At 52.2% G+C, this 12,792-nt stretch overlaps 1 protein-coding gene across 1 annotated transcript in view; it reads right to left on the reverse strand.

The window, feature by feature from the left end:
* LOC134017910 (plakophilin-4-like) overlaps positions 1-12,792 on the reverse strand; it is a 45,886-nt gene that overhangs the window by 9,213 nt on the left and 23,881 nt on the right. The window contains 5 exon segments of the mRNA XM_062458041.1: positions 767-967; positions 1,478-1,651; positions 2,868-3,071; positions 3,670-3,787; positions 5,856-6,039. Coding sequence (XP_062314025.1) covers positions 767-967; positions 1,478-1,651; positions 2,868-3,071; positions 3,670-3,787; positions 5,856-6,039 — 881 coding nt within the window.

The raw sequence follows: 12,792 nt of genomic DNA on the forward strand, positions 1-12,792 counted from the left end.
GAGGAGGAGGAGAGAGAGAGAGTCAGTCAGCATTTGGGATGTATATGTAATGTATTTGTACTGCTGTTCACTTCCTCCAGTGTGACCTAGAGAACAAGGTGTACTATTTTACTGAGAGGGAAATATGTTGACTCAGCTTGAGCTTCACTGAAGAAGTTGGAGAATGTGTGCTTTATACATTACCCTGCCGTCTAAACACACAATGCATGCTCTATCTCTCTGTGTCCCTCACTCTCCCTCCCCCTCTCTCCTTTCCTCCCTCCCTCCCTCCCCCTCTCTCCCTCCCCCTCTCTCCTTTCCTCCCTCCCTCCCTCCCTCCCCCTCTCTCCCTCCCCTCTCTCCTTTCCTCCTCCCTCCCTCCCTCCCCCTCTCTCCTTTCCTCCCTCCCTCCCTCCCCCTCCCTCCCTCCCTCCCTCCCCCTCTCTCCTTTCCTCCCTCCCCCTCTCTCCTTTCCTCCCTCCCCCTCTCTCCTTTCCTCCCTCCCTCCCTCCCCCTCCCTCCCTCCCTCCCTCCCTCCCCCTCTCTCAGTATCTGTAGATCAGTGTTCAGTGTATGCAGAATGAATGCTCACCACAGGCAGCCTCTAATGCAGCATCCAAACTGCAGCTACATGCACAACGTGTTCTGACCCCGATCCACACCCTGCTCTGTCACTGGTGTTCTGACCCCGATCCACACCCTGCTCTGTCACTGGTAGATCTTGTGTGCGAGTGTGTGCACATGAGTTTGTGCTTGTGTGTATGTGTGTGTGTATGCACATGAGTCTGTGTGTGTGCATGAGTCCATCTGCGTGTGTGTGCGCGTGCGTGTCCCCACCTATGAGCTCCTTGTTCCTGCTGTCCAGGGCCATGTTCCTGAGGGCCGTGGCCACGGAGCAGACCACACGGTCGTTATCCATCCTCAGCAGCTCCACCAGGATGGGCAGGCCCTTCTCCTTACGCACCGCCGCACGGATGTACGCCGCAAACTACAGAGGAGAGGGAGGGAGGCAGACATTCAGCATCTATAGCATTTATGCTGCCTATAACCTCCTCTACAGGGAGAGGGAGGGGCGGGGAGAGACAGAGAGACAGGGAGACAGAGAGAGAGACAGAGAGAGACAGAGACAGACAGAGACAGAGACAGACAGAGACAGACAGAGACAGACAGAGACAGACAGAGACAGAGACAGCCAGTAGTAATATACTCACAGAAGAAGCCTACCACTGACACATACTCTCTACATCCCCCTTTCCTCTCAGGACAGATGGTCTAACCCGTCTCTCCTCTACCCAGGACAGGTGTGGGGTCTAACCCTCTCTACCCAGGACAGGTGTGGGGTCTAACCCTCTCTCCTCTACCCAGGACAGGTGTGGGGTCTAACCCTCTCTCCTCTACCCAGGACAGGTGTAGGGTCTAACCCTCTCTCCTCTACCCAGGACAGGTGTAGGGTCTAACCCCCTCTCCTCTACCCAGGACAGGTGTAGGGTCTCCCTACCTTCCAGTTGCCAGCAGACAGGTTCTGCAGGGAGCCGGCGGAGCCCTCCAGGGTGGCAGGGTTGGAGCTCTCGGCCAGCAGGCCCAGGTAAGGCTTCACCACAGCCGGGTGCCACAGCATCTCAGCCCCCTTAGGAGACTTGGAGAAGCCAGGGATGGGTCCCACGCCGTCCCACTGGAGACACACAAACACACCTTAATTAAGTTCTATGAGCCCTCAGGGGGTCCAGCCCTCAGGGGGTCCAGCCCTCAGGGGGTCCAGCCCTCAGGGGGTCCAGCCCTCAGGGGGTCCAGCCCTCAGGGGGTCCAGCCCTCAGGGGGTCCAGCCCTCAGGGGGTCCAGCCCTCAGGGGGTCCAGCCCTCAGGGGGTCCAGCCCTCAGGGGGTCCAGCCCTCAGGGGGTCCAGCCCTCAGGGGGTCCAGCCCTCAGGGGGTCCAGCCCTCAGGGGGTCCAGCCCTCAGGGGGTCCAGCCCTCAGGGGGTCCAGCCCTCAGGGGGTCCAGCCCTCAGGGGGTCCAGCCCTCAGGGGGTCCAGCCCTCAGGGGGTCCAGCCCTCAGGGGGTCCAGCCCTCAGGGGGTCCAGCCCTCAGGGGGTCCAGCCCTCAGGGGGTCCAGCCCTCAGGGGGTCCAGCCCTCAGGGGGTCCAGCCCTCAGGGGGTCCAGCCCTCAGGGGGTCCAGCCCTCAGGGGGTCCAGCCCTCAGGGGGTCCAGCCCTCAGGGGGTCCAGCCCTCAGGGGGTCCAGCCCTCAGGGGGTCCAGCCCTCAGGGGGTCCAGCCCTCAGGGGGTCCAGCTGATCTGTCAGTTTAGCAGTAATCCCACACATCTCACCTGGAACCTGTGGAAGAAATTGGGATTTCCTGTGTGCTTACATTATTCACTCATCAATAGAAGTAGTCATTGGATACTAGTTAGTACGTTCTCATGTAAGCTTGCTATTAATAAGAGTATATTGTGTCTATGTGTCAGGTTAATAGATGTTCGGGTTCAGGAGAAAGTACTGGCTAAACGTCCCTTGTCATGACTACAAGGAGAGCTCCAACTATGAACACTCTAGTCTGAGAGTTGTCATGTGTTGGGAGCAGTGAATCTCTTCCTCTGAGACTGTTGTAACGTCATTACTGCCTGACTGTCACTATCTATGTTTACATTCTTGTGCCCTATAAAATATGGTCCTCCGGCCTTCAGAGCTGAGAGAAACATGATTGAGACCTAAGCCTGGTGTTGTGTTGTCATTTATTGTCAGAGGTCTGGTTTTCTCTCCCAATCTGCAGATTGATAAATACGTATTAAAATCCAGAACTCAACTGAACTTAATCACTCCGTTTATGAAGAGACGGACAAAACACTTTCTTCATCAAACCTCTGTAGCTCCCAGACACACACACACACACCTGGTCCTCCTGCACCTCCTTCTTCTTCCTCCTCTTCTTGCGGCCCCAGCAGCTGGAGTCTTCCTCCTTACTGGAGCCGTCGCTCCCCAGCCCCGCCTCCTTCCCCAGCAGACCCTCCCCCTCCTGTCCCCCCTGCAGCCGAGGCAGCTCCAGCTCCAGCCTGTACGACAGGTTCCTCAGCGTGCAGATACAGTTCTCCACTATCTACACACGCAAGGGGGGGGGGGCGACAGAGTGAAAGAAAGTGACAGAGAGTGAAAAAGAGAAGAGAGAGCATGTGAAAGATGATAGGAGAAAGAAAAGGTGAAAGAGAAATATAGAGTAGAGAGAGAGAGGGGGAAATAGAAGAATGAGAGAACATGTCAAAGAGAGAGAACACGTGTAAAAGAGCTAGTGAGGCTAACCCCTCGCCTGCCTGCCTGCCTGCCTGCGAGTGTGTCTGCCTGTGAGTGTGTCTGCCTGTGAGTGTGTCCAGGCACACTGCTATGCTACATTGTTCATTAAGTATGGAGGACACAGTCCGATAACAGATTAGAGAGGCTTCACTTGGAGATTTGAACTCTGACAAATGGATTTAATTCCTCGCTAAAATATGTTTGCCGGTTGACTAAAGGTATTAAATAAAATGATACACCACGGACATTGTGTATCTGTGAACTTATTTGAGACGTTAACAGTTTAGTTTATGCTGCTTAGTAGAGTTGGGTTACACAGACGTCTAACTGGCTAGGTAGCATTCTTACAGACTACAACCATCATGTATTAACATGTTTATTTAGTTGGCGTGTGTGTGTGTGTAGACCTTGCTGTCGAAGTCAGAGGTGTTGACGCAGGCTTTGATGACGTAGAGCAGGGAGTCCACCAGACCGTCACAGGAGCGCATCTGCCTCCTGGCCTCCTCACCTGCAGAGCTCAGGTTCCTGTCAGACACACCACACAGCACACAATGGAGGTTGTTTTAGACACAGTAAAACAAGCAGCCAGAAGCAGCACAACAACATGAGGGTTTTAGAGGATGTCGAGATGTTGGAGTCAGGTGGCTGAGCGGTGAGGGAATCGGGCTAGTAATCCGAAGGTTGCCAGTTCGATTCCCGGTCATGCCAACTGACGTTGTGTCCTTGGGCAAGGCACTTCACCCTACTTGCCTCGGGGAGAATGTCCCTGTACTTACTGTAAGTCGCTCTGGATAAGAGCGTCTGCTAAATGACTAAATGTAAATGTTTACAGCGTGCTGCGTTAGAGCATGTTGAGATGTTTACAGCGTGCTGAGTTAGAGCATGTCGAGATGTTTACAGCGTGCTGAGTTAGAGCATGTCGAGATGTTTACAGCGTGCTGAGTTAGAGCATGTCGAGATGTTTACAGCGTGCTGAGTTAGAGCATGTCGAGATGTTTACAGCGTGCTGAGTTAGAGCATGTTGAGATGTTTACAGCGTGCTGAGTTAGAGCATGTTGAGATGTTTACAACGTGCTGAGTTAGAGCATGTTGAGATGTTTACAGCGTGCTGCGTTAGAGCATGTTGAGATGTTTACAGCGTGCTGCGTTAGAGCATGTTGAGATGTTTACAGCGTGCTGAGTTAGAGCATGTTGAGATGTTTACAGCGTGCTGCGTTAGAGCATGTTGAGATGTTTACAGTGTGCTGCGTTAGAGCATGTTGAGATGTTTACAGCGTGCTGCGTTTGAGCATGTTGAGACGTTTACAGCGTGCTGCGTTAGAGCATGTTGAGATGTTTACAGCGTGCTGCGTTAGAGCATGTTGAGATGTTTACAGCGTGCTGCGTTAGAGCATGTCGAGATGTTTACAGCGTGCTGCGTTAGAGCATGTTGAGATGTTTACAGCGTGCTGCGTTACAGCATGTCGAGATGTTTACAGCGTGCTGAGTTAGAGCATGTCGAGATGTTTACTGCGTGCTGAGTTAGAGCATGTCGAGATGTTTACAGCGTGCTGAGTTAGAGCATGTCGAGATGTTTACAGCGTGCTGAGTTAGAGCATGTTGAGATGTTTACAGCGTGCTGAGTTAGAGCATGTTGAGATGTTTACAGCGTGCTGAGTTAGAGCATGTTGAAATGTTTACAGCGTGCTGAGTTAGAGCATGTTGAGATGTTTACAGCGTGCTGCGCACAGGTGGGATCCATTCTGCATGAGTTCTGTGTGTGCAGAGCGAGGCCATTCTGAACGATCTGCTGGCCACATGAGGGACTAAGAAGTCCCGTGTCTGAAGGCTGATCAGACAGCCAACTCCTCTGACACCTTCAGAGAGCAGAGCTGGGAGGAGGAAGGAACACACACAGCCGTGACCTCATCAGTGGGCGTGTCATGTTCGCCACGTTGGAAGGAGAGGAGGCAACAATGTTGAAGAGTGCAATAGAGCACAGTAGAGTTTAGTAAAGAGTAGAGAGGGTATAGTAGAGTCCTCGTCAAGTACTCATCAATGATGCAAACCTATTTTTGAAAACAAATCTGAAATATTGTTTAAAACTTTCAAAACTTTGTTTGCCAACCTTCCCCCCCAAAAAAAATCTCCACACACAGTGAGAGGAGAGAGGAGAACAAAGAAGGCTTAAAACAGAGTAAAGTAAAGCAGAGCAAAATAGGGTACAGTAGAGTTGAGTCCTCAATCATCTGAAAAAAGATTGTGCAGTGGTCAGGGCCGGTCCTTCCTACAGGCGACATAGGCAGCCGCCTAGGGCGGCATGAAGAGGGGGGTGGCATTTTCCCAAGTGCATCCATTAACTAACCCTCCCGCACTACCAGAAGAGGGCGCCAACCGCGCCACATCATATCTCCGTGTTGTGGTTGGGGGGGGGGGGGGGGGGGGGGGTTCTTGTGATAAATCTTGCCTAGGGCACCAAATGTGCTAGGACCGGTACTGGCAGTGGTCTTCCAACAAACCCTAATGCTTGGTGACAATGTGCTCATGTCCCAGCCCAGGGCTGCAGTAGCACACAGCCTCCACCAGGGAGCGTCAGCACGCAGGGGAGCGTTACCTCAGGCAGCCTGTGGTGTTCCTTAGGACCAGAGACGAGTGGAACTTCAGCTTGTGGTCGTCGTCGAACGTGGAACTGCTCCAGCCAGAATGAGGGATTATCACAGTGTTGGTCATCGTCGTTAAGGCATCCCGAATGATTGTCATTTTCACTGGATCACATGAGGACAGGTTCCACAGCACCCCTGTGGAGTCATACACACACACACAAACATATAATGAAGAGACATGCACCCCAAGGCCTGGTTGTGTCAGCTGTCGTGTACAGTTAGCCTAGCCCTCCAGAAGCACTGGGGCGCTAGGCTTTTTATAGCTCAGTGGTCACACACACACACATAGCCACACACACACATACATACGCACACAGCCACACACAATATCTCAACACGGGGCACTATGTGAAACCTGCCCCAGCACAACGTCCTCCAGGCTTCCTGAGCAGAAGCCATATGGTCGAGGCGACGACACTGAACAACAAACTAGATTCCACTCCTCACAGCCTGGTATGGTCTCATCACCTCCCTGCTCCTCCTCACAGCCTGGTATGGCCTCATCACCCCCCTGCTCCTCCTCACAGCCTGGTATGGCCTCATCACCCCCCTGCTCCTCCTCACAGCCTGGTATGGCCTCATCACCCCCCTGCTCCTCCTCACAGCCTGGTATGGCCTCATCACCCCCCTGCTCCTCCTCACAGCCTGGTATGGTCTCATCACCTCCCTGCTCCTCCTCACAGCCTGGTATGGCCTCATCACTTCCCTGCTCCTCCTCAGCTCTGAGGTAGCCAGTGACGTGGCTGAGGATTAGCCAGCATGTAGCGTGATTAGCTGGCTGAGCCGTAGCCTAGGTTGAAGTCTGCAGGGTTCTGCTAACCTTGGAGTCTACTGCTGCAGCTCCTGCACACACACACACGCAGGTATGCACAAAGGAACGCTTCCATGCATGCGGGCACACACACACACTCAGGACTGCAGACGCAGCACATGGAGCTCTATACCTCTCTCTCTCTCGCTGACTGGATCATCTCTTAAAAGGTGTGCGTTTGTGTGTGTGTGTGAGAGAGAGAGAGAACAAGGTGTGTAAAAGAATGTGCTTATGTGTGAGTGTACATGTGAAAAAAAAGTGTGAGAGAGAGAGATAGAGAGGGAGAGAGAGAGAAGAGAGAGGAGAGAGAAGAGAGGAGACAGAGAGGAGAGACAGAGAGGAAAAGAGAGAGGGAGAGAGACAGAGAGAGCTCATAAGCAGTTCTAGCTAGTTTCTTTGAGCTCTCTTAAGTCTACCACACTGCCTGTGAGCCTGGCGATGCTCTCGTTCATCGCTCCTCCAATTAAACCAATAGAGATGATAATAGGGCTCTGGGGTGCTGTTGAGCTTGGATGCCAAAAAAGAACGAGAGACTTCCACAAACATGCCTCTTCCCATCCCTGCAGCACCCCCTGGTCCTGCACACTTCATTAAAACACCATCAACACCACAAAGGCATTGTTCTAGAGAAGACAGAGGGGGCTTCTGATTTCTGCTCATTCTAAACAGGCTATTAAGATGAATCCCCCTGCTTTCCCAGCGCCTGGCTCCTGCTAGCTGGCCAGTTATCATTCAGCCTGCTTATCTGTGGTCTGGGTTAGGGTTATCTGTGGTCTGCAGTAGAGGAAAGCATACTGAGCCAATCCCCTCTCCAGCCCCCCCTCTCCAGCCCCCCCTCTCCAGCTCTAGAGTTTCTGTATGTGTATATTGATGCCAGACTCAAACGCAGTAGCCCGAGGCTAACATGACTCTGACACCACAGTCAACCATCAGACCAACCCACCAACCCAACACGGTTTGAAGAGCAGCCTGGATAGATGATGGTGTATCCCCCTTTATCTACTTCTATGAGACAGAGAGACAGAGAGATAGAGAGATAGAGAGAGAGAGAGACAGAGCGATAGAGAAACAGATGGAGAGAGAGATACAGAAAGGGAGAGCTTGGGAGAGAGCCAGAGAGAGATGGGATAAGACTGGGTGGTGTCTCTTTGACTCGGAGTCACTGATGCGGCTAAAAGACTCATTCTGTCCATAATTAAATCTTCAGTGAGCTCGTTATTCAGTTACTGTCTGCTTGAATGAAGTGAAGCCAGGGTGCCCCATAACATCTGCCTGGAGCTGGGCTGAGCCAGGCACTGGGACGAGCTCTGATTGGGTGGAAGCAGGGTGCGGTCCATCAACATCAAGCTCTGATTGGCTGTCGGGTATGGGTCAGGTGGGAAGGGGGCTATCCAGAGCGATGCAGAGCTAGGCTGTAGTCTGGATGAAACCTGACAACAGTGAACCCAGCAGTGTGCACTCACAAGCCCCCTTACAACCATGACAACCACAACAGGACATGACCTGAGGTGTAAAGCGACCACTTCTACGCCAGACTTGTCACGTGTAATTCCTCTTGTGGCCAGCAGGGGCCGACACACCAGAGCAGAGAGGGCCAGGCAGGGGGTCTGTTCCAGCTCCTCCACCCTGCGGCTCCATACTGAGGGGCTGGAGAAGGGGGGCCGTCCGAGACGCCGGCCCACGCCAGGGCTCCTGGAGCAGGGCTGCAGCTCTGCTGACCACACCCTCAACCCTGGAGCAGGGCTGCAGCTCTGCTGACCACACCCTCAACCCTGGAGCAGGGCTGCAGCTCTGCTGACCAAACCCTCAACCCTGGAGCAGGGCTGCAGCTCTGCTGACCAAACCCTCAACCCTGGAGCAGGGCTGCAGCTCTGCTGACCACACCCTCAACCCTGGAGCAGGGCTGCAGCTCTGCTGACCAAACCCTCAACCCTGGAGCAGGGCTGCAGCTCTGCTGACCAAACCCTCAACCCTGGAGCAGGGCTGCAGCTCTGCTGACCACACCCTCAACCCCGGAGCAGGGCTGCAGCTCTGCTGACCACACCCTCAACCCTGGAGCAGGGCTGCAGCTCTGCTGACCACACCCTCAACCCTGGAGCAGGGCTGCAGCTCTGCTGACCACACCCTCAACCCTGGTCCTGCCTCCAGGACCAGGACTCAAGGTCAAAGCGGACTGACACACACAGGAGTGTAGATGACTCGGCACACACACTCATGCCTCCTCTCATGTGGGCGCACACACACCAACATGTCATTTAGCTGTGTGTTTTGGAGCGTGGAGTGGAAAAGCTCAACCTTGACAGGAGCAGGGTCACACACACACAGAGATCTCCAGGCCGGGGCCCCTGTGTGTGTGTGTGTGTGTGTTGACACCCTGGTGACAACAGTCTGCCAAGGTCTGACCTTTGACCTGGGAGGTGGTTGTAGGACAGGGGTGACCTCACAGCAGCTGAGATCACCTCACACGTCCTGACAACAAACACCTCCTGTCCCTGCTGACCCCAGGCACTCACCTGTCCCTGCTGACCCCAGGCACTCACCTGTCCCTGCTGACCCCAGGGAGCCTGGACACACACACACACACACACACATCCAGACCCCCAGGGGGTACAGCAGGACAGACACGACAGGAACAACCCAGGCAGAGAGCAGGCCAGGACAGAGACTAACACTGCAGCCCTCCTCAGCAGGGCCGTGACTGCAAAACCACGTGTCAACCTCCCTCTCGCCCTCCCCCACCCCTCACCCCTGTGTCTCTGGCAGGCGAGGAAGCTACCAGAAGGGGGCTGGTGTAATGGTGAGTAGGGAGTGTGTGTTGTAATGGTGAGTAGGGAGTGTGTGTTGTAATGGTGAGTAGGGAGTGTGTGTTGTAATGGTGAGTAGGGAGTGTGTGTTGTAATGGTGAGTAGGGAGTGTGTGTTGTAATGGTGAGTAGGGAGTGTGTGTTGTAATGGTGAGTAGGGAGTGTGTGTTGTAATGGTGAGTAGGGAGTGTGTGTTGTAATGGTGAGTAGGGAGTGTGTGTTGTAATGGTGAGTAGGGAGTGTGTGTTGTAATGGTGAGTAGGGAGTGTGTGTTGTAATGGTGAGTAGGGAGTGTGTGTTGTAATGGTGAGTAGGGAGTGTGTGTTGTAATGGTGAGTAGGGAGTGTGTGTTGTAATGGTGAGTAGGGAGTGTGTGTTGTAATGGTGAGTAGGGAGTGTGTGTTGTAATGGTGAGTAGGGAGTGTGTGCTGTAATGGTGAGTAGGGAGTGTGTGTTGTAATGGTGAGTAGGGAGTGTGTGTTGTAATGGTGAGTAGGGAGTGTGTGTTGTAATGGTGAGTAGGGAGTGTGTGCTGTAATGGTGAGTAGGGAGTGTGTGTTGTAATGGTGAGTAGGGAGTGTGTGCTGTAATGGTGAGTAGGGAGTGTGTGTTGTAATGGTGAGTAGGGAGTGTGTGTTGTAATGGTGAGTAGGGAGTGTGTGTTGTAATGGTGAGTAGGGAGTGTGTGTTGTAATGGTGAGTAGGGAGTGTGTGTTGTAATGGTGAGTAGGGAGTGTGTGTTGTAATGGTGAGTAGGGAGTGTGTGCTGTAATGGTGAGTAGGGAGTGTGTGTTGTAATGGTGAGTAGGGAGTGTGTGTTGTAATGGTGAGTAGGGAGTGTGTGTTGTAATGGTGAGTAGGGAGTGTGTGTTGTAATGGTGAGTAGGGAGTGTGTGTTGTAATGGTGAGTAGGGAGTGTGTGCTGTAATGGTGAGTAGGGAGTGTGTGTTGTAATGGTGAGTAGGGAGTGTGTGTTGTAATGGTGAGTAGGGAGTGTGTGCTGTAATGGTGAGTAGGGAGTGTGTGTTGTAATGGTGAGTAGGGAGTGTGTGTTGTAATGGTGAGTAGGGAGTGTGTGCTGTAATGAGCACGGCGAGCAGAGAGCTCCACCTGAGGTTTGTTTGGGCCCTGAAGGTCCAGAGGTGACGACCCCACGCTGACCTCCTAATTACTCACCACTCTGGTTGTTCAACCAGGGGTTTCACACAGCAGAGAGAGAGAGAAAGGGGGGGGGGTGGAGGAGTGAGAGAGAGAGAGAGAGAGAGAGACAGAGAGAGAGAGAGGGTGGAGGGAGAGAGAGAGAGAGAGACAGAGAGAGAGAGAGAGAGGGTGGAGGGAGAGAGAGAGAGAGAGAGAGAGAGAGAGAGAGAGAGAGAGAGAGAGAGAGAGAGAGAGAGAGGTGGAGAGAGAGGGCAGAAGAGCTCATGTCTGAGATATTTGCCTCGAGGTTTCTGTGACGAGAGGGTGAGAGTACTTTAATTAGAACAAGGCTAGCTAATTGTATGGCTATTCTTAGTCGTGACTAGACACTCGTACAAAACATTATTTTACTATTTAACTTATTCCAGATTTCATGAAATTTACCAAACAAACAAACCACAGGCTTTGATCACACAGCTACCGGAAGCTAACGTTAGGTTTGGTTCTGCACAAACATTTGTACAGAGGCAGCTGCACAAACCAGCCTGTCTCACCCCTAGAACCAGCCCGTCTCACCCCTAGAACCAGCCCGTCTCACCCCTAGAACCAGCCTGTCTCACCCCTAGAACCAGCCCGTCTCACCCCTAGAACCAGCCTGTCTCACCCCTAGAACCAGCCCGTCTCACCCCTAGAACCAGCCCGTCTCACCCCTCGAACCAGCCCGTCTCACCCCTAGAACCAGCCCGTCTCACCCCTAGAACCAGCCCGTCTCACCCCTAGAACCAGCTTGTCTCACCCCTAGAACAAGCCGGTCTCAACCCTAGAACAAGCCGGTCTCACCCCTAGAACCAGCCTGCCTCACCCCTAGCTGTAACTGGAGTCCTGTAGACAAGCCTCTGCACTGTGTTCCCAAGACCAAGATCAGCCCTCACTTGTTCTGTGGGAGTTTGTATTTGTTTGTGTGGGTGTGTGCATGTTATAAGTGTGTGTGTGTTAGTTCTACAGTTAGGTCCATAAATATTTGGACATTGACACAATTTTCATCATTTTGGCTCTGTATACCACCACAATGGATTTGAAATGAAACAATCAAGATTTGCTTTAAGTGCAGACTTTCAGCTTTAATTTCAGGGTATTTACATCCAAATCAGGTGAACGGTGTAGGAATTACAACACATTTTCTATGTGCCCCCCCCCCCTTTTTAAGGGACCAAAAATAATTGGACAAACTAACATAATCATAAATCTAATTGTCACTTTTAATACTTGGTTGCAAATCCTTTGCAGTCAATGACAGCCTGAAGTCTGGAACCCATAGACATCACCAGACGCTGGGTTTCGTCCCTGGTGATGCTCTGCCAGGCCTCTACTGCAACTGTCTTCAGTTCCTGCTTGTTCTTGGGGCATTTTCCCTTCAGTTTTGTCTTTAGCAAGTGAAATGCATGCTCAATTGGATTTAGGTCAGGTGATTGACTTGGCCATTGCAGAACATTCCACTTCTTTGCCTTAAAATACTCTTTGGTTGCTTTCGCAGTATGCTTCGGGTCATTGTCCATCTGCACTGTGAAGCGCCGTCCTATGAGTTCTGAAGCATTTGGCTGAATCTGAGCAGATAATATTGCCCGAAACACTTCAGAATTCATCCTACTGCTTTTGTCAGCAGTCACATCATCGATAAATACAAGGGAACCAGTTCCATTGGCAGCCATACATGCCCACGCCATAACACTACCTCCACCATGCTTCACTGATGAGGTGGTATGCTTTGGATCATGAGCAGTTCCTTCCCTTCTCCATACTCTTCTCTTCCCATCATTCTGGTACAAGTTGATCTTCGTCTAATCTGTCCATAGGATGTTGTTCCAGAACTGTACAGGGTCTTTTAGATGTTTTTTGGCAAACTCTAATCTGGTCTTCCTGTTTTTGAGACTCACCAATGGTTTACATCTTGTGGTGAACCCTCTGTATTTACTCTGGTGAAGTCTTCTCTTAATTTTTTACTTTGACACAGATACGCCTACCTCCTGGAGAGTGTTCTTGATCTGGCCAACTGTTGTGAAGGGGTTTTTCTTCACCAGGGAAAGAATTCTTCTGTCATCCACCACAGTTGTTTTCCGTGGTCTTCCGGGTCTTT

This window comes from Osmerus eperlanus, chromosome 3 (genome assembly GCF_963692335.1).
Source record: "Osmerus eperlanus chromosome 3, fOsmEpe2.1, whole genome shotgun sequence".
Classification (NCBI taxonomy): Eukaryota; Metazoa; Chordata; class Actinopteri; order Osmeriformes; family Osmeridae; genus Osmerus; species Osmerus eperlanus.